Source organism: Nothoprocta perdicaria, unplaced genomic scaffold (assembly GCF_003342845.1).
Source record: "Nothoprocta perdicaria isolate Ctin4 unplaced genomic scaffold, notPer1 scaffold_307, whole genome shotgun sequence".
Taxonomy (NCBI): Eukaryota; Metazoa; Chordata; class Aves; order Tinamiformes; family Tinamidae; genus Nothoprocta; species Nothoprocta perdicaria.
In genome coordinates, this window is record NW_020455541.1 from 310,050 (window position 1) to 331,818 (window position 21,769).

Here is a 21,769-nt window from a genome sequence, read left to right on the forward strand (position 1 = left end):
AAAATAAAAATAAAATAAAAATAAAATAAAAATAAAAGTCGAAGTTTAAAGTATTGAGATTTTGAAGAAAAAGAACAGGAGAAAACCCTCCCTGTCATTAGTTAACCTATAATTGCCACTCCAAGCTGCCCTCCCCACAACAAGATGCAAGAGACAAATCATCATGTTGACATAAGGATTTAACCCAGAAGGTAGTCAAAAAGAAAACTCAGTGAGTCATATGAAAGGCCCTTTCAGTCATTTCTAATATTGGAAGTAAATACAAAAATTCTTTCAGAACTGTGAAATCACCTTCAGGTTTTAGCTTCTCCTTCTCCTGAGCAGCCTGGAGTTCAAAATTCTCTTTATTTTTTGCTTCAATTTCTTCTAGTTTTCGTCTTTGTTCTTCTTTTTTCTTTCTCCTTTTCTCCTTTCTTTTTTCTCTTTTGGCAGCCAAAGCCAATCTTCTGCTTTCCTCCCTTAGCTACAATCAAGCACATTCAGTTGCATTACGGGATGTACCATGCATTTCAAGAACACGAATGTTTCATTACACTTTCCCATTTCCTAGGGAGCTGAACTTGAATTTTAGACTAAAAAATTAAATTGAATTTAAAAAAACCCACATAGAAGAGAAACAATTCTCTTCTGTGGTTTGTTTTATGTAGTTACGCTTCCAAATGCTAATGTTGGCAAGAAGTGCAGAAACCAAAACRTCACCAGACTAAGGAAGCTGAAGAGTTTTCCTACATGTGCACTGAAGATTCCTTAAACAACCATACGTGCAGCCRTACAGTCTGCACGACACTCATCTCACTTTCCGAGAACGGAATAAAAACACTTTCAGCTATTTGGATGCAGTGCATCATCTGACATTACATCTGACTCCGTTTTTTTTTTTTTTYCTATTTCATTTCCAATACAGTACTACGGTTTCCAGTGACATCACTTGTATATATTTCATATCAAAGACATAAACAAAACAGGTTTTAGATGTAAAATGCTTACCAATGTGATTAGAAAAATCCCTACCTATGAGATACTTGGCAAAGCAACTGCTAAAAGTACTTCTTTGGGTACAACATTACATAGAGAAATAATTTCACTATGTAGAACTTTTTGCATCCATTGCTCAGGAAACAAATGAAAAATAACTTGAGCAACTAGACACTACATTTTTACACGTAATTAGTTACGTTTGCATTCTTATGTACTTTCACTGATCTTACAATCTTGAGAGRATGCAGAATTAGAACTTAAAAAAAATCCAAACTCTTCCAACTTGCCTTCTCCAAGTCCAGTTCCTCTAGCAGAATGCTTGCATTTTTGTTTGCTTCAGCAGCCTGTCTATCTTTGGCTTGAACAATGGATTCCATACACAGGTGGCACTTCTTCAGCATCTCCTACAATGATAAAGTATGTGAGCCCTCAGCATGCAAAAAGTCTCACATTATGTGTGTTGAAACTTATTTCAACATTCTCCAGCTCATACCTGCAATTTACWGAATGCTCAACAGCTTACACATAACATCTTATGTAAGGCTACCACAAAACAAGTTTTTATTTCTTATGAAATGCCAATTTTCTAGTGATATGGTGACATCGTAAGAAGAAATAAATTTTCTCTGAATTCTTAAGACACAGATATCTAAACACAACTACCATGCTATTCAGGCAACCATTCTGCAACTCTGACTTCCTTCCATTAAGTTCTTTTTCATGCCCAAACCTTGCTAACTGGTACTCCACAGTCACAGGTAAAGACTGYTATCAGGAATCAATCTGTGTGGTAAACACTATACAGCAAAGACAGTTCATAACCTATACCTATTATCAAGACAAACCAAGCTCAGGGAACAAAAAAGGAAGAGTCAGACAGGCAAAGAAAGCCATCAAGATAAATGCATTTGTGCTAAAGCTGAGTCACAGTATCATCCCTTCAGCAATATCTTACTTATCATCCTACTTACCTTATCAGTAATGGTTGCTATATACCTCATGCATTCTGAATCTGATGGAAACTGGTTTACTTCTTTGACTAGGTAACGCACCACTTTTACGTGACCCTGAAAATTAAATTTCACAGCAGTCATTTTATATCAGTCTGATGACCTCTGCTTTCCCAAAGGGCCCCGAGTTCAAGCACTCCTAGCATAGTATTTCTTTTAAATGCCTTCACATAATCCTCTCAACACTTAAAACATTTTTGAACCATCTTCAACACCTTGTAAGCAGTAGTGTGTTTTCTTGCTTTTATGAAGAAAAAGCCAACATTTAATTATTACTGTCAAAACTCCACACACTTGACAGTGAGAGAAATCTGATTTCTACCTCTCAGTTAGATGGTCTAACTGGGAAATATATCTTCCATTCAGTTCATATTTTCTTCTATCCATGACTTAGCTTAAYTTAGGTTTAGGATCAAATTAAACTCTTGCATTTCATGTCACGAGATCAACAGTGTGAACTGCAGTACTGGCATTATAACTATGACTTAGTTATAATTGACTTAAGTTTCCATGACAGATAAAAGAAATGGAATTTCCTATGCTTTCAATTACAACTGAAGCAGCCCTTGTTCCAACGAGGCTTTCACCTGCTTCTTTCCAGCTTGTCCTCTTCATTGGTTTTTGAATGCCAGGCTCTGGCAATCTAAGAGCTCTCAGTTGCTACAGTCACTTAAAACTTTTAGGTAGAATAGGATTTAAAATGATATGTAAAGAGTCAGACCTCCCTACAAAGTCCTTTTTGCTTGTTTTTTTTTTTCGCACACAAGTGCTCCCCTCCCCTGGCTTGAGACTCCCATCCAACATATATTTCTAGAACTGTTGCAAATTTTCCCCTCTCCACACACTGCACTTTCTCCTGGCCCATGACAGCCAGACTAAAGAACATGCATAAAACCAATCACTCCTAGAATTTCTACACAGTAATTATATGGGTAACACATATACCTATTTTTGAAGATTCCACACCAAATATTTAAATTAGTGGGCAGTTTTTGCAAGATTTAATTCCTGTCAACTGCATTCTATTCTAACCATGCAGTTATCATTAAGGCAATACTAAGACCAAAGCTCAAGTTCAGGTTCTACCTTTCGAAAGGCTGCCATTAGAGGCGTTATCTTCCTGTTATCAGCAGCATCCACATCTGCTCCAGCTTGAACCAGCAGCTGGACAACATCTAGATGTCCTCCATTTGCTGCAAGCCACAGTGGAGTATTCCCCTTCTTGTTACGGACATCAATGTGAGCTCCTCTACAAAAGCAAACATATTGGATCAAAACCTATTTAAGTAATGCATGTCAACTGGACTGGAAGAAGTCATGCAATCTCTGAGAAAAATTGGCTAATTAGACTTCATTTTTTATACGAAACACACACAAAGAGCACTAGAGTTTCTGAAACAATATTTTTTGGCTTTCTCTGATGCTGTTAAGAGCCTAGGCCTAAGTTTATGATCRTTCATATCTAAATCATTGTCAACTACCTTTGAAGCTTCAATAATTAGTTCATTAACTCCTGTTCAGCAGTGCACTGTATTCCTAAGCTACCTGCAAGAGCTGGTTACATTCTGAGTGCAAGCCAACAGTCAGTGCTGTCATTTATCAGACTGACTAGTCAAAAACTGCTTAGAGAACTTTTTTGCACTGAATGCAGTTTGTGATCAAATTTTACAACAAATGGCATCATAAGGCTTTAAGCTTTATGCCTTTTTGCCTGTTTAAGGATTTGACACTTTCATCTAACATATACTGACACAGTTACCTCTATTTACCACAAATGTGAGCTTAGGACACGCTCATTTCTAACACACACAGTTCAGTGAGCTAGAAGACTCCATTAGCCAGGCTTGGGCAAATGGAAGCCCTCACACATGAAACAATTTTGAGAGCAATCAGACAATGAATAAAAATATTGAGTTCTCAAAGTAAACAAATTYGTATGACCTGACTTCCTTTTAGTCAAACCCTAATATGGGATAACAACAACTGCCCTCTCCCACACGTGTACRCTAGAAAAAAAAGAKCTGTGAAAACAACTCTATACTCCAGGTATAGGAGAGTATTGCATCATTTATGTACCTGCTAATAAGAAGCTCACAGAATTTGTAGTGCCCTTTGTCTGCTGCGATGGTTAAAGCTGTGTCTCTTGAGGAAGGTACTGGAGGAGCGTTTACATCTGCACCTTTGTCCAACAGAACTCTGCCCACTTCTGCGTATCCACCAGAAGCTGCTTCCATTAAGGGTGTGAGGCCAGTCTACGACAAGCAAGCAGCAAAGACAAGCAACTCAGCCTCTTTGAATACATCAAAGTCTTATATTTTTATTAAGTCAACAGTTCAGTACTTTTATGGTTTCCATATCTGAGGACTGAGTAAGGTTTCAGAAAAAATGCTCTCAAGAGCATTTCAAATGGTCTCAAGAACTGTCTAGTCACATGATTCTACCAGCCTTTAAATACAGCCCTATCTTTTCTTTGAAATACACGGTCTTTCTCTGGGTGGCCTCAGAAATATCCGTTCGCTCCACCAGAGATTAGCATTTTATTTGTTCAGTCAACTTCCAAAGGCAATGCATMGAACAGAAACAAGTTTTGAGGCTCACAGAGAAGCCATGCCCTAAAAGGATCTCTGGCCTCCTTACCTTAGCTCTATGCTCCACATTTGCTTTTCTGTCAAGGAGCAAGCTGACCACTTCGGTTCTCCCCTGGAAACAAGCTAGGGTCAGCGCTGTATTCCTGTTGGTCTCTATCTGGGCATTTATATCAGAGCCCATGTCCAGCAATAGCTTGACAGCAGCAGTGTGCCCATTCATGGCTGCCAGCATCAAGGGAGAAATGCCCAATTTGCTACCAGTTCTGAGAAAATAAAACAAAATTAAAATTAATCAAGCATAACTACATTTATAAAAATGACTTAAACACACTTGTGAAGGCAGATTATCCAAAACAGAAAAACTTAAGCAAACTATTGATGTAGTCTCAAATGGTGCATTACTTAACACTAATAAGCTTCTTTTTAATTGTGACAGTTCTGATGGCATCCCTTATGAGGGGGTGATTTTTAACTTGTGCAATGCATAGGTTAGGTTGCTCTCCCTCCCCAAAGCTCAATACAGAATTACACACACCAACCGAAACCCACACTCATTGAATAAGCTTTCATTAACCTACACAGGAAAGAAACAGAGGGGGCACAAAACTAACACTCTTCACATAATCCAGAAATGATTTCAACTACTAGGCCAGTCAGGGCAAGAAGAATAATTTTGTTCTTTGAGGAAAGATCACAGTCAGCAGGACAAACGAAAAAATAGTTATGGAGAATACAGAAGTAGCTGGAAGAAGATGGAACTCAGTGCTGCTGATAGTTAACAAGCAAAAGGGAAAAAAACTCCCAGAAGTAAGACCATGCTCTTCTTGAATGATCACAAGTATATAAGTTTTTGTTCCACTTAGTCATCAAGAAAGCCTTTTGACTGTGTTAAAACCCAGAAGACTACAAGAACCACGAGAGAAGGGTTCAGAGAGAACTTGCCTGGAATTGATTTCTGCTCCAGCATTTAGCAAAATCTTGATAATGTTCACATATCCACCAGAAGCAGCAAGACTTAAAGGTGTGTAATCAGAAACATTCCTGTGCTCTTTGTTTGCCCCTCGAGCTAGCAGCAACTCCACCACCTGCAGTGTTTGAAAAAATAACATTTGCTTTTCTTCTCAACTTGCAGATCTGTCTGCAGTAAATGTWTATGAAGTCTAAATATACCACTGACACCTTCCAAGAGAAACAAAACCATTTTAACCTGGTTGCTTGACCATGCTCTCACACTTCCACAAACCCACGAGACTGCAATCATGCTTCCAGAAGTGTGATGACACAAGCTTCCACAACAGTCATGACCATTCACTAGCATACAAATTACACATGATAGTCAGAAAAGAAAGATAAATTTATGATYATTTCAGCCAGTAAGACTGTGAAAAATACACATTCAGTTTGAATTTAATATAAAAAGTTACCTTGCCTTTTGTCCTCTGCCGTTTTGTTGCTCAATTTTTTATCAAGTTAAAATCTCACCTTCCAACCAAGGTTTTGTAGCAAACCAAGGAAGTACTTGCCTTTTTTTTTGGCTATTGACATAACTGAACCAGACTGCACAGGGAAGTGACATGGTGCCCCCACTGCCTCTGCACACACGATGGGCCAGCAGAGAACTTAGCACTTGCAAAATTCATGTGGTTCTTTGCACAGAGAGAAAAAAAATGCCYAGTGTTTCTTAGAGAAAGCCTTCCTCACCAATAACTTGTATTGCTAGTTATATTGCAGAATTCCTAATATATAACTTAGACAAGTTTCCGTAAGTTATGTCGCTGTGTTGCTTTTATAAAAACACCCCCCAGAGACAGCATAGGTCACGATAGCCTGTTCTTTCCTGGAAGACTGTTTTGGTCTACAATATTTCATCTCCAGTATGTTTTTGAAAACTCAAGTTATAGTACTTTACCTCTTGCCTCCCTCCTGAACAAGCCAAAGACAACGGCGTGTCCTTGGTTCTCTCCGACTGGGCTTCAATATCTGCTCCATTGTCCAGCAAGATTTCAACAACGCCCACGTGGCCTGCTGTGGCAGCCAAAATCAGTGGAGTAAATCCTGGAAGGACAAAGGATGTTGGAATCATCTACATGCACAACTTGAGTATAMCTGATCAATTAAACCACCAAGAAAGATTCTAAAAAATGGACCTAAAGTCTTCATTCATTATGCTACACTCTAAGCTTAGAGTGGGTCTATGTAAGCACAGTGGATTACCTACCTTTCTTGTCCCGATGCTCAATATTAGCTCCTCTCTCCAGCAGTGTTTGCACTAGTTCTTCATGGCCACCAGCACAAGCAAGTGTCAATGCTGTGTCATGGTTACTCTCAGTCTGAAAGAAACAGTTATGTTGCCTTGTGTGTGGCTTCCATCTCCTTCACGACAAACAGTCGCTTGTTATATTGCTTAGCAGCCTACACACAACTGCATCAGTGACCAAAAAAGACTTCCATAATTTAGCAGATGGTTACTGATTCCACTTCTAATACGAGTTTGCTTAAGGGACTTGGGCAGCAACACATTKTATTCCTGGCAGTACCCAGGTACATGACCACCAGCCTAGCTCAAAGACTTCTGGAGGACTAGTGTCATGCCTGGCTTCGGATACAAGTTGCCCTATTGCTTTARTTTATCATGATCCAGGAGAGCTGTTCTAAATTGGGGTCTACCAGTTCACAAAGCCCATTAGGCCATGGAAAGAGTTCCTGCACAGAGTTACYGCAAAAACCAAGCCAGTGCCAAGAGCAACAGAACTCATCAAGGCTGTTTGCCCAGGTATTTTTATCCCTTTCAATGCAACAGTTGTTACCTCTTCTCCACCCTCCCCGCCATATCTCATAAGACAAAAACCAGTCTATTAMACACAGTCTAAAACTATGCCTCTACACCCATTACTACATGCATGYATTTTTCTATGACCAGTTTGATCAATATCAGCTAGTCAACTATAAATTTATTTTCAACAGAGATATCCTCTTCCCTATAGTAGGAAAAAGGAGTTTGCACTGTTTCTTGCTCTTAAAAAACTTARGTAAATGATTCCTTTTGATGTTCCCATTTTCAGCATGCATGGTTGCCATTAGTCAACAGCTTAAACAGTCCACCTCTTCAGCCTCATTACTCTCCCCTAGGAGTACAGGCCAAGAAATATTTATATTTTGTCRCAAAACAACTTTGCTGTTTCCTGTAATTACACGGGCAATTAAAAGAAACAAAAAATAATACACCATGAAGTGTTCAGCCATTCAAATAGCTTCTTATCTTCTGTTAAGCTACGGCACAGAGGAAGGTGGGTTGGAAGCCTATGGGGAGTTACACTGCCTTCCTAAAATCACCAAATTAAGTCCCTAGAAGCAACAACAGTGTGCAACAGAGCTGTTGATTATCCATCAGTTATTCCTGATCCAGAGAACACCTTCTATGCTGTGCTGCTGGTTTTGGGCTTACCTGGGCATCGATATCTATAGCAGGGTAGATTGGTAGCATGGCTGAAGGAGAAATGATAGGACTTGGAGTTGGCGTCTGAGGTTGGGAGACAGAAGTTGCAATGCTGTGGGTAGGAGTGTTTGACATTGCAGATGCTCTTCCACTCACTGCTGTTGAACAGAAGAGCTACACTTAGTAAAAGCACAATTTTGACTTCCAATTTTTAATATCCTGGTAAATGGCCACTGAGACTGACAGAACTCCCTCAAGTCACAAATCCTTGTCACACACTTAACCCGATTTCAAACTTCTAACTCTTCGAGCTTAACAGCTGTGAACTTTTAAATATTATCAGATCAAATAAATATCTAATATCAAAATGACCTGTTGTAAAAGCCACCACAAAAAAAGTATTTTAAAATCTTTGCTTTTTTAAAAAAAACAAGAAAGCAGTTATTGTTTGGACTTGAGATTCAATATTTTTCCAAGAAGGACCACAGCACAAGTAGCAATGGATACCTATGCTCTTTTTTTAAGCACCTTAAAAAGTCTCATATGAGAATCTGTTCAAGATCTCTCTCCAAAGCATCACACCGAAAGCAGCAGTGATGGGGCCAGGATGACCGCAGCACGATTTGTTAAAACCAGAGAAGGAGCAGCTTTGCATCAGCCATTTGCAGAGGCTTGGGGGAAAGATGTCAGGATAAGCAAAAGGTCAGAGCATTTTACAGGTGGTGACAACATATCAACACGACACACGTTAGCATCCTGACTGCAGCGCTTCCCTGTAATTCACTTGACATGTAGAATTTTTGCAAGTACAGAGCACACATGACACTAGCACGGACTTGGTTAAAAAAAAATCCAGTTACTTTCCTCCCACCTCTTCCCCTGCAAAGGAATTCCACATTCTTCTTCCTGCTTTTTCTTCAGTATTTCTCTGTATATGTCAGGTGTGATCAGCAAAGGAAAGAGTCAAGTGCTGTGCATTTCTCCTGTCAAATCCACATTCTTAATTCTTTTAAACATCACCACCTGAGCACTGTTCAGATTTTTAAAGAACATGCAAAAAGTAGCAATCCAAATCTTCCAGGTGCCCCCAGACCAGTAGTACCAAGTTTTCAAAAGCCCAAATGCTTCAGAGCATCCATAAGCAATAGAAAGAGCAACCAAATGTAATTCCCCCAAAAGCACTGACTCTCCCCCCACCATCCCAACAAACCAGCTGCAAGCAATCTAATATCTCAAGACAAAGCAACTACTATTGGAAGATCAGGCTAACAAACTCTTCCAAACTCCATTACATATACAATATATATATATAGACAGGATATATATACATGCTTGGGTATGGGGTCAGCTAAACTTCCCAATAATGCTGAGATTCAAAGTAAAGCCCTCAAAAGCTCATTTGTGGAAACACGTAAAATCTAGTCACCTCTTTACCACTGCACTTGGCCTGTTGTACATTTGCTTGGCTCTTATGCATTGTTTTGTATTTACTGCCATTTGGACCACAACTTGTTCTTTAATATTGGATTCTTTATGGAGACCTCAACTTTGTGACCTAGGTCCTAAATCAAAAGTTTATCTGGATAAAAAACAAAACACACTCATATCCTGAAAAGGAACACATTTGTTTGACAAGTTGGTTGCTTCCTTTAGGAATTGGTAATTGCAGCAAGTGCAACATGTTATAGATAGAGATCAAATCCCTTYATAATTCTGTTCAACCTTTATCTTGACATTACTGCTACATTTCTCACTCATCTTCTCCAGTGGTGTGCGCAATGTTGCACTCTTAAATTYACTTCATACTCTCTTTAGCATCACCAGGGGACATTTAAGGAACAGCCTCACACTACGTGACCAACTACATAAGCCAATATGAGAAACAGAAAACACACTTAAGAAAATATATCAGATGGCTCAGCTTTTCCAAAGTTCTTTTAACATAACATGAACATGAAAGGCTTCTACTTTTATATGTCCACTTCTTCCTCTCTGTCCTAGTGTCTTGTAGGACAGTGTTTTCGCAATTCGCTCTAATTATTAGGTAGCTATGTTCCTTTCACACATTGTTAAAAACCAAGCTATTGATATATATCTTCCTCAATACACATGCATGGCATGCCTTGTATTAGAAACGTAAAAAACAGGTTTTGTATTAGCACACACACAGACACACACACACACACACACAGAGCACCACCTCTACACACTAACAGTTCCAGTGATGAAGACCCAAAGCACCGTCATGTCCAGGTTCTTTCCGTAAATCATCATTAGTTCTAGCTTAGCTCTTTCCAGGTAACCTCCCATGTAAAGTTTCAATCTGAAGGGTGGCCTACCACCCCCTTCAGGTTGTGTCCAAATGGGCTCCCCATTTCAAAACAGAGACASGAGTCTCTCCATAGTTGAAAGAAAAGAGCCCAAGTGCTTTTACCACCTCTTTACAAGAGTAGCAAAACCATTGCTACGAACTGATCAAGTTAATTCTACCAGTGTCTAAGAACCTTGCCCCCTTGCAGGCCTGTGGGACGTCTGCACGGGTTATGAAGGGGACAGACCTCGCCGTTTTTGAGGTTTGTTTTTCAGTCCCGAGYGAGTTCCCTAGCAGAAGAGGCTCAAACTTGGCCCTCACTCAGTAACAGTAACTGCCCTTACGGCAGCGCTATCAGCACAAGACACCATGCAGCATCTTGGGCCAAACCCCAACTACTGCACACCTGGCTTGTTTTAAATCATATGTAAAATGGTACAATTAACCTAATCATTTCTAAGGAACTAAATATAGAGAAAAACATTAGATAAACCTTGCACATTCAAGGCACAGCTCAGGGCTTAAAAGAGATGCCAATTCACTCAAACCTATAAACTACAGATGTGTGATGAAAGTGAACTCAAGCTGGCTCAAGAATCAGGAATTAAATCAACAGGGCCCCTCTACAGGGTTCCCAGCTAAGCAGTGCATGAAGCTACTGCCAAAATATCTAGCTTCTGCTTAATTATTTAATGCTCTATTGAGCCAATCTCACCTCAACATTCAGTTTGAGAGCATGGATTCAAGCTTGCACCTAGGTTGTAGTCATGCCTGCCTCTGCTCTTTCTTCAAAAGACGGAAATTAGCCACTTGGCGGAATAGCAGCTGAAATGGAATTGCATCTGTGCAGTTTAACTGACCTATCACCAATGCCTTGCATGTATCGAATACAAACTTCCTTCCAAGCTGCACACGCACCAAGTCACTAAGTAGTAGGACTAGGCAGTATGAAACATTCACACGTACAATGCAGATAACAGCTGACCTTTCCAAAAGGCACCACTAGCCCCAAAATACTCATGTTCAAAGCAGTTAAATACACAGAAGTATTTTTAGTGAAACTGCAAAATGTTTTTAAACAGAGTTTAAGTGCATCGTTCTAACATAGCTAATAATTAATTATATTAATCCCAGATGCTGATTCCACTAGCTTATAGACCTGTATCCTAGAAGMTCCTCAAAAGAAAGCTTCATTACCAGTGCACAGAATTAGGTTTATCTGCTTTCTTATGCACCAGTCTGGAGTTTCTTTTTAATCCACTAAACTTTCCAATCTGTTTGTCTAGGCTTCAACTCTCTAACACCAGATGGATTTTTCAAATGAAATTTCTGAAACTGCCATGGGCTTCAGTAATCCTGAAATACACCCGAGTTGGGATTTGGAAAGATATTCTTCCCAAGTCCTCCATTCACTCTGCGCATGTCCTGCCTCAACTCCTGCAGGAAATGTGGGGTGAACTCCACCACTAGGCACCTCTAGATCAAAAATGCTGTAGATAGCAAAGACCTGGGTTTCCTCCAGCACATCTCGTATTCCACTACATTTTCTAGGTGGGACTTGTCCAGATGGTTGACACTTGCAAAAATCCGAGAGCCGATAAATTTATTTTATCAGCTTAATAAAGAACACCTCAACACAATTACTTGCAGCAACAATGCTTTTTCAAGATTCATTCGAGTAAATCCGCATTTAGTTAAGTACTCACAACGGGTGGATAAAATGCAACCAAAGCACAAGTAAATACAATAAGCACCTGCATCTCGCATTTCCTGGAGTCCCTAAACCTCCTTTTATTCTCTTATTTGGCTAGCTTGAAAGACATTAACACACCTACCCAATAGGGGTAACATGTCTCCACACTGAATGGCAAGAATTTTGGTAGGGCTAAATTTGCTTCTTTTAATTGGCAAAGAAGCTACTCGGATGGGTATTTCTTTTTGGAAAGCACCGTATTAGCTTCCCCCCACCCCTTTTTCATAAGGAGAAATACCAATTTTCTGTAAGACTGGATTAAGTCAACTACAGCAGTTCTCGTAAACACAATGAGCCTACAGGTTCACATCTACATCTGACATGTGTCTAGATTTGCTCAAAATCTACCCTTAAGTCCTCCAGTTCCATCCTCAGGTGACTAGTCCCAACTACTGCCAAAGAGTACTGTCGGGGTCCAGGGCTACAACAGACTGAAATGCATCTGTTCAACTCGAGCACATCCCCTTGAGCTACGAAGAAAGGGGGGAAAAAAGCTGCTTCTGACACACCAACCTAACGAACAGGCATCAGWTAGCACAACAAAAGGCAAGTCAACCCTGGAAATCAAAAGGTTACGGCTGCTTCTGTGAAATGCTCAGGACAGGGCTCAGCAGACTAGCAGTGCTCGCTGCAGAGCTAGCAGCAATACACACGCACACACACACACACAGGGTGACATACCCTCAACTGGGTAAGCAAATATTATACCTGCTCATAACGATATAAACCCACCTGCCATGATGTCATCCAGCGTGTCATTGAGGGTCTGAGCGGGGCTGGCTACCATTAACCCTTGCTGTGTTTCTGTCAGTATTCCTTGCCCCAGCCCTGCTAGTTGTGCTTGGCCCAACACTGGCTGTCCAACTATAACACCTTGCAGTTCTGTAAGGTTTGCGATGGACCCTGGAGGTAAGGAACCTGCTGCCAGAGGCAAAGCTTGTGGCATCGCCAGAGGCTGAATTGGTGCAAAACCCGTCTGAGAAGCAGCTTGCTGAGGATCATCCTTAAGCAAGATGGGGTCCACTTGCTGCAATCGTGCATAGTCTCCCTCTGAGAGTTGTTCTCCTACCCCAACAGGAGTCAGTAGTCCCAGATGCTGGCAAGACTGTTGCTGCTGCTGCTGCTGGAGCTGAATTCTTTGCGCTTTTACCTCTAGATATTGCTTTTTCAGCTGCTGCTGAGTTTTCAGCTGTAACTCTCGTTCCACTTTCTGTAGTTCCTCCAAAATCTTTTGCTTCTTCTGAATTTGTTCCTCTCTCGTTTTGTTCAGCTCCTCAATCTTCTCTTTGGTGAGCTGGTCAGCATGTGCCAATTCCAAGGACTGCAGCTGAGCATTCTTCTCTATGGCTTCTTTTATCCTCTGCTCCAGCTCAGTCAACTTGCCCTGAGCCTCTTCTACAATGCTCTCTGGAGACTGATTGGTGATGTAACCCTGTACATCCTGGTTGTTTGCTGGCAAATGACTGCTGGACTTTTGTTTAGAAGCAGCTGTGTGAAAAAGAAACCCCCTCAGAACCAATGGAAGTGCATATGAATGGCATCCTCATTATAGAGCTACTGTTGGGATGCTAAATGGCCRGTTATGCACCAAGACACAGCACCCAGAGAAGGTCCAAGTGGACTGTAAGGCCCTCAATCAAAATAAACAAACAAAAAACCAAAAACAACAAAACAAGAAAGCTATCTTGCACTACCCATTTTATTACAGCACTCAGACTGCAAATTAACAGCACAGACACTGTGCATAAATTACACATAATCCCTGCGCTATGTGGAGATATTTACTCCAAAGGCTACAGTCTGTCTCAAATGAGTCCAGACTGTCTCAAGATCCGTTGTTATCAAGTTGTGCAACAAGGTCAATRAAAACTAATGGGCAGGATATGCTGTCTCTTAACTTTACGCTTTGTGTCTGAATATTGTGTTAAAACATTAATGTATGGTTACAGCCCTGGAACACAGCACTAGCGATGCAAAAATATTTCAAGGGACAGGGTTTTCTCCCTAGGCAATCAGATTTGGTGCATTTTAGGAAGCACTGACTTTTCTAGAAATACTGAATCCTTTCACTACAGGCATCCAGCTTTACTCAGTTGCCAAATGCTGCTAGAATCCAAGGTATGCGTTTATGTCTTAGTATGAACTAATACAGGGTATGCTTAGTCATTTTATTTTATGCATAGGAGACATGATTTTGCTTATATGAAACTCAGCTCTCTGCCTAGGCAAGACAAATAATTCAGCCTTCCCGTACAAATGAGTGATGGACTAATCCAATACATGCTTTATGAAGAAGTCCACAGCAATACAGCCGACATGGTCTGCCGTACCATTTGGAGAAAGAACAAGCTGTTAATTTTGAAGGGTGAACAGGAAATCAAAACCCAGCATTTGCATCAGTGGAGGTGCCCAGTTTCTTCCAGTAATACTTGCTGTATTTCCAGAACAATGCAAGGGTACACACAGCATTAATTTTATGACATGCACRCATGTATCTGTGCTAATGCTGATCCTTGATAAAAAAAAAAAAAAAGTATTTTGGAAAGACTTCTTAAGTGGAGAAAGCGTAATTATCAAAGGCGATATCAAAATAAATGCAAATTTAGTCCCAGGTGGACCTGAGCCACATCAAATTAAGTCTTTCATAGCACAAAGAATTCCGCCTTCTGTTGGTCAAACCCACTGCAAGCCTAGGCTAAGTAAACCAGAGAACCCAAATTGATTATACGTCAGTTAACATTTTCACAACTTGCACTACTAACTTGATAAAAGCTGCTGGGTGATAACCTGCATCAGTCCAGTATACCAGACTGACACATATTTCAAKACATTTACTAAGGCAGAATTCTTGATGCTTTGTGATAAAAATAGGGTTAGATGACTTGAGATTTGGTGGATAAACAATCCTTAAAATAATTWAAAAAAAAAATCATTGTTTCCTTGACTGAATGTAGAAAACCTCTTCATAGGAACTACTCTGCTGGAAGTGCGACCCTAAGTCTTCTACCTAGAAAGGATATTTACAAAATAAGCTCCAAAACTAAGACTGACCTTTATTTCTGATGGGAAGGGTTGTGGCGACATTAGCAGGGGGTTTGTCAGGCTCCTGGGGCGGGACGACCATGGGCAGCGCCTGCACTGGTACACGAGGAGCCTAAAATGTTGGATACTAAGAGATTACTTTTCTCATACTCTAATCTAGTTATAATTCAATAGAAGGTAAACAAAACCCATTACAAAAGCAGCTTGTTTCATGGTAACTAATAAAACTTAACACCTTTAAATATGTTGAGTTCAACAGTTAACAGCTCAAGATTATCAGAGTTCACACTTCACATCAGCCTCAACAATTACACGCTAAAGAAAACTCGTCTTGATGAAGTACAATGCTACAGTCTGGTTAAGCCAATAAAGGGCACAGTGGGCTATATCTCAAGAAAAGCCTCACTGAGGCAGATTCCTTTTTACTTCTTGTTATTTTTCCCTTGTCCTTATCTCAGTAAAATGATAACAAGGGAACTAAAAAACTAGACAGTAACACTCACTAAGGAGTCTCACCTTTTCTTTCCCCACAACAGCTCCAAGTTATTTATAGCACGTCTTTACTTACAGTTTGTAGTAAACAAAATGAAATCACTGTTCTTCTCATCTTTAAACATCCTAAGCTGCAAAACTACAGTGCCCCACAACCCCACTCAAATCATCAACCCTTAAATCTTACCCTATTTAAATCATGGGATGGTGGGGTCAACTGAGTAGCATCAGGTGGAGGAGCAGAAAGCAAGTTGTTTGGGTAATCTAGAAGGTAACAAACCACGCTGGTATGACCCCCTTTTGCTGCCTCTATTAACATTGTCGATCCATCCTAAAGAGGGAAAGATCACAATATTAGAAATGAACAGAATCAAAACAACAACAACATTAGAGTGTTTTATGAGGCATAATATAACGCATGACTCAAGACAGCTTTAATAATTATTCAATCAGTGGTAAGTCTGCACGTAACCTTATAAAATCTTTTAATAACTTGGAAAAAGTGACCGTGTAAAAACTGAGGAAGAAGACGGAAAATTACACAGCTTATGACTGTACTACCTCAATCAAACATTTGGACACGTGGTATCAACGACTAACTAACTCCTGCACACACGTTCTTCAACAGGTATGTTCATCAAACTAGTGTGTGCTCACGGTTTTACTGACAAATTAGCTCTTCCATCTTATTCCTGATTAAATCAGGAGATATTGGCTCAGCTCAGCTGCACCATAGAAAGACCAAGTAGTCTTGTATATGTTCAGTTGTAAGAATGGAAGATTTGCCTCAGAGAAAAATAAGGTAGGTATGTGACCAACCTTCAATCTGTGTGTAGGATCAGCACCATGAGCTAGCAGTAGCTCCACAACCGCCAGATGACCTCCAGCACAAGCCAGCGACAAGACCGTATGATCGTTGTTAGCTGTGGTCCTATTAACATTTGCTCCTTCAAAAATAAAGACGGTGAAAGAGACTTACAAGTCTGCAGAAGTCACAGGAAGTTAACCCTTCTCCAACATGAAAACATAGCTGCTCATGGCTGCAGTCTTCTGACAGAAATACAAAACTGAGCACTGTGATGGTGGAGTTGAGCACTACCACCATCAGAAGCTTGTTTAACCTGTGATAGTCACTGAACCACAGGACTTTCTTGTCAGCTGACTAACAGCTCTAAGAAATTTAACTTTTAGAAATGCATCTAGAAAAGAGTGAGCACTACTGTATTTGTCCTCTCTTTTCTTGGTTTAAAAGTATGAAGCTTCATATACTAGGTGTTCCTATAGCTTTTAATTTTCCCAGCGCTTATGTCAACATGATGCCTGTTTTTATGAACAGTTAAGGCACAGATCTTAGCTGGTCACTAGCAAACAGACGAATCATTGCAGCACTGCTCGTTTCCTTTACAATCCATACAGGAAAAAAATATGCCATACTGGAAATTTCAGGGCAGTTCTGTTCCACATGAGATAGGCATGACAAAGAGAGCCTTTGGTGGTATCAGTTCGAGAAATAAAAAATAGCAGCACTGAGCTCTGTAACAACTATAAAACCTGGAACGGGTAGTTAGGTAAATTACAATCCAATTATGGGACAAAGGAAAACTAGGCACATGAATTAAAATTCTAAAATGACAGTGCCCAAAAGCTAAATCAGGAGTACTGTGACAACCAGTAACCGTTGCTGCTGTTGCAGAATTAACTACGTGACTGGGATATGACCATTTTTTTCAAGTTGCTGCAATTCCTAGCAATTGCATCACCYATTAAAGGTGCTCATTACCTGCATAGTTTAACAATTAAAATATCTGAACCAAATTCAAAAGAGTTACGCTAGTGTTCAGTCTATCAAGTTTTCAGCAACATTCCCAGAGTTCTTCCAAAACTAGGAAAGAAAAAGCGTAACCGAGAGAGGCTTCTCTCAAGCTTACCTTTGCTTATCAAGAATTGAACAGTGCAAACATGCCCGGCCCTTGCAGCTTTCATGAGGGGAGTTCTTCCACCTTCAGATTCATGCTCCTAGAGCAGATCAAGACAGGTTTAGATCTCAAGAATGAAAAAGAGCACCTATCAAAGGGGTAATTCAATCTGTTGCTTCCTCTTTTTCAAATGGAAGCAACGGGCATCAGGATCCCTTTCTGATTTTGGACTTTCTTCAGACATGACATTTTAAACAAGACGTGAATTGAATACATCTTCAAGATCCCCGATTGTATCACCTACCTTTGTACAGGTATGACACTACCAGAAGAAAGATTTGAGCAAATAATGGAGATGAATTACTGAAACTAACAAAATATTAACAAATACTAACAAAATATTTCAGAAAATATATTCGGTCACGCTTAACTTGATGTTTTGCTCGTGCATTGGTCTGCAATTTTACTGAAATGCATCAGTCACTTAATTTGTCTGCAGTACACCAARTAATCACATCAGAACTGAACTATCAACTGTTTGTTGTGTAAGAAATACAGAAAAAATGAAAATCAAAAAATTAACCAAAAAATTAAGTTCAACARGTGTATTTAGCATCACCACTTTTTAATGCCAAAGAAAAAGATATTAAGTAATTCATATACGAATGGAACAATTAGCAACCAACTTGATAACAAGCTTTCAGCAGTGAATGAGACCAAAAAATAAGTATGACACTTGTCATTCTACTTTCTAATTGTTGATTTTTAAGGTGGCAATTACTTACCAAATCTGCACCTGCCTGAAGCAAGACATCTGCTACATCAGTATGGCCATTTTCRCACGCATATGTCAGTGCTGTATCACCTGTTGCTGTTGTTGCATGCACATTAGCCCCTGAAGCAGGATTAAAATTATGTGAGCTTTATGGAGTTCACTACAGAAAAWATGCAAGTCTCTTCATAGTCTTTATCAGATCAGATAAACATTTATCCCCTCTTGTTAATCAGACAGCCATGAAATTAAGAAATATTTTTTTTTTTTTTATCAACTGCACTTGGGAGTTGGGGTCGAAACCCACAATAAAGTACAACTTCAGTTCCAAGTGAGTTTGTGTCAACTTATTCTAGAAAAGCTAAATTACAGTCCAAGTTGTGAATTACTGTAAAACACTACACAAACTTCTGCAGTCAACTTCAAAAAGCCACTGATGAAAACATAGTTAATACAGAAACATGAATCTTATCTTAATGGTTATGGTACTCTACAGAACTATCAACAAAATTAGTCCATACCTGCAGCTAATAAATATTTAACCAGTTCCAAATGACCCTCTTGAGCAGCCTCCATTAAAGGTGTTGAACAACCAAGTTCTATGTCAGCTCCTGCTTTAATAAGAAAATCAGCAACCTCCAAAAACCCTCCGCAGCAAGCCAGAGTTAGAGCAGTTTCCTGCGTCTCCTCCGTTTGAGCATTGATATTCGCTCCTTCAAAAAAAGAAAAAAACAAATGAAGACACATACCATAACTTCAGCACAGCAGAAAACACTAATTATCAAAATTAGAATCAGCAGGCTAAACCTCTTTTGCATAAAACATCTGTTTATGGCACACTCCTTTCTACAGCTGCATTAAGCTGGGCTATGCCAAACATTTCAACTTCCTTTCACTACTTGGGAAACTCCTCCAAGATTCTCACAAGGCACTTGCCTGAAACTCCACAGCATTAATGCATTATCAAGATATGCTCAAACCACTACACAGAACCTCAGTTATCCRTATCAGTTGTTGAATATTTAATCCCTGTCCAAAAAAGCAAAAAGCTCTTCTGAATGGCCAGTTACCAATTAGGGTGTAATTACAATAAAGAACCTTTTGCTTAAATTAACTGCTCAGTACTCAAACTGGCTCAGAAAGGAAACAGAATTGCAACAAGTCAAATAAAAATAACGCACGCTAATGATACCAGATGCTTATGGAACTGTAATCCATCCAGTGCACCACAGCAGTTACCTTGGCCAAGTAATAGTGCCACCATCTCTTCGTGTCCTTCCCTAGCTGCTTCCATCAGTGGYGTGTATCCTTCATCATTAACCTCTTCCAAGTTAGCTCCACGTTCAATTAACAAGGCTGCCAGCTCCACATGCCCACCGCAGGCTGCCAAGGTCAACGGAGACTCGAAGGAATCCGCGGGCATGTTCACCTGCGCTCCGCTGTCAAGTAGCAGTCTTGCCACTTCCACATGGCCATCCTAGGAATTCCAAGAAAAATACACTGTAAAAATAACACTAGATTAAGACAGTTCAAGAAAAGGTATTTGGCCTGATACAGGCAGCCTCTCATCTAGCAGTTGAATTACTTTGTTGACCCAGGTGAAAACAGATGTATTGTCACGAGAGCTATTTTTCCAAATTTAACAAATTTAGAAACCTTCTCAAATCCTATTAGAAGCCCCAAAAGAGAAATAAATGAATTGGGGAAACCTAAACATTTAAGAAAACTATTGAAGAGGTCCCTTCCAACCTTAAATATTCTGTGAATCTGTGAATATTCTGTGAATCTGTGAAGAAGTTTTCTCAAATATTTTGGTTAGTGCTGAAAATCCACTGTGACATAAGCATCGGAAGAAACCCCAAGAAATCTCTTTTTAAAATAGACTTGATGCAAAACTACAGTAATGTGAACCACATACTCAGCTTAGCTCTGCCTACTACAACAAGGTGGTCAACTTCATACCAGATTCACAAGCTCACATGTTATACTTTGGTACGAATTCAGTTCAGAAAAAAAMCCACACCCACACAGCTGAAAAGGAACTGGAGGCTATTTCAGAAACTTGCTTCCTCCCCAAGAACAACACCGAAATGCTATGACATCTTGTACTGGTCTTTGTTCACAGAACTGACCGAGGACCAAATTATGAAAGGAACAAGTTCTAAGAAATAATTCACCACTAAAATACCACGCATTTCTTTTCATCTAYTATCAAAAGTTTTCCTACTAACAACACATGCTCCGTATTAAATAGAGGGCTACTAAGGGAATTTCACTTCTAAGTACTTTTTCTTGGATCTAAGAACAGATGTGTGATTTTTTCCTCTAAAAACTAGAAAACCTTTACACTGCAAACAACTCATTCAACACCAGTACTCCCCATTTGTTCAAAAAGAGACCTTGTTGTTTTAAATGAAAGATGCRGTTGCCTTATTTGTTACATAACCCCCAGGAACGGAGCCCGTCCCTATTTCCGCAAGGGCTGCTAGTCTTTCAGGTTATTTACATTACACATTCACAACTCGGGGGGATGGAGACAGAAGAGAGGATGAGCTCTAAGTATAACAACTTCGCTTCCTTTCTTCCTTCCTCCCTCCCAAAGTGGTGGTGTATAATTACGCTGCTTGCCTGTTGGCTCCTGCAACACCACTGCACTCACTGCTCAAATTTAAGGCCAAATCAGGACATTTGCCTCCAAGAAAAAAAAAAAAAAAAAAAAACCAACCCAGGCCTCCTGTCAAGTGTCCCTCATATATGAACAAGAGCCACTTGAACTAGAGCCTTCTCTGAACATTCTGTTTTTCAGGTACTGTCATTGTACTGCCCAAATGGCCGACCAAAATATAGCTCCTGAATCTGATTTCTTTGTCTATAAACAGMAAAATCTGAGGACAGTATCTTTGTTATGTTCTTAGTACACTCAAGATCCAGGAAATTGTCTGAACGGCTTCTCAGATATATGCACATATCTGTCAAAACCACCTTTCAGTTTAGCCTTTATGTAGAAGAGCAAGTGAGTCGCTTGGAAAGAGCACTCCAACAGTAGGCACAATCTTCCCAAACACGTTTTCTCCATGAGGAAATGGCAATCTTTCATTGCAACTTGCAATAACCACTGTAGGAAAGACACCATGTCAGGCACGCAAGGGGGTTGCATAGGAATAGCAGCAGCTTTGCAGCAACACGAGGTTTCCTTAAAGGCTGTCATTGAACAAGCTAAGTGCACCATGACTTCAGAYTAATGAAAGAACGAACTGAAGCTACTGCCATCCTCAACCATTTAGGAACCACAGCCAGAGCTTCTTTCCCAGCAAAGCACAAAACTGCATCTGATACTGTTAAAGGCTTCATTTTCTAATGCTTTATACCTTTTTGTCATAACCAAGGGGCCTAACAGGATTTTCTCTAAGTAAAAGGATCTAGGACATATTATCTAGGACATATTCAGCTTTTAGATCAAACAACAACACT

The 21,769-nt window shown here is 39.9% G+C and overlaps 1 protein-coding gene across 2 annotated transcripts in view; it reads right to left on the bottom strand.

The window, feature by feature from the left end:
* The window catches only part of ANKRD17 (ankyrin repeat domain 17), a 41,636-nt gene that overhangs the window by 11,831 nt on the left and 8,036 nt on the right, over positions 1 to 21,769 (bottom strand). Inside the window, exons 7-24 of one of the 2 annotated variants that reach the window (XM_026042553.1) lie at positions 19,538 to 19,775; positions 18,820 to 19,011; positions 18,312 to 18,421; positions 17,539 to 17,626; positions 16,430 to 16,557; positions 15,798 to 15,941; positions 15,128 to 15,230; positions 12,809 to 13,564; positions 8,022 to 8,167; positions 6,795 to 6,906; positions 6,486 to 6,631; positions 5,519 to 5,661; positions 4,626 to 4,839; positions 4,065 to 4,240; positions 3,075 to 3,237; positions 1,950 to 2,045; positions 1,266 to 1,382; positions 292 to 463 (exon numbers count right to left, since the gene is read on the bottom strand). In XM_026042553.1, the coding sequence (XP_025898338.1) occupies positions 292 to 463; positions 1,266 to 1,382; positions 1,950 to 2,045; positions 3,075 to 3,237; positions 4,065 to 4,240; positions 4,626 to 4,839; positions 5,519 to 5,661; positions 6,486 to 6,631; positions 6,795 to 6,906; positions 8,022 to 8,167; positions 12,809 to 13,564; positions 15,128 to 15,230; positions 15,798 to 15,941; positions 16,430 to 16,557; positions 17,539 to 17,626; positions 18,312 to 18,421; positions 18,820 to 19,011; positions 19,538 to 19,775 (3,244 nt within the window). Of the gene's footprint in view, positions 1 to 291; positions 464 to 1,265; positions 1,383 to 1,949; positions 2,046 to 3,074; positions 3,238 to 4,064; positions 4,241 to 4,625; positions 4,840 to 5,518; positions 5,662 to 6,485; positions 6,632 to 6,794; positions 6,907 to 8,021; positions 8,171 to 12,808; positions 13,565 to 15,127; positions 15,231 to 15,797; positions 15,942 to 16,429; positions 16,558 to 17,538; positions 17,627 to 18,311; positions 18,422 to 18,819; positions 19,012 to 19,537; positions 19,776 to 21,769 lie in introns of both variants that reach the window. The other variant, XM_026042554.1, reaches the window with a different exon arrangement.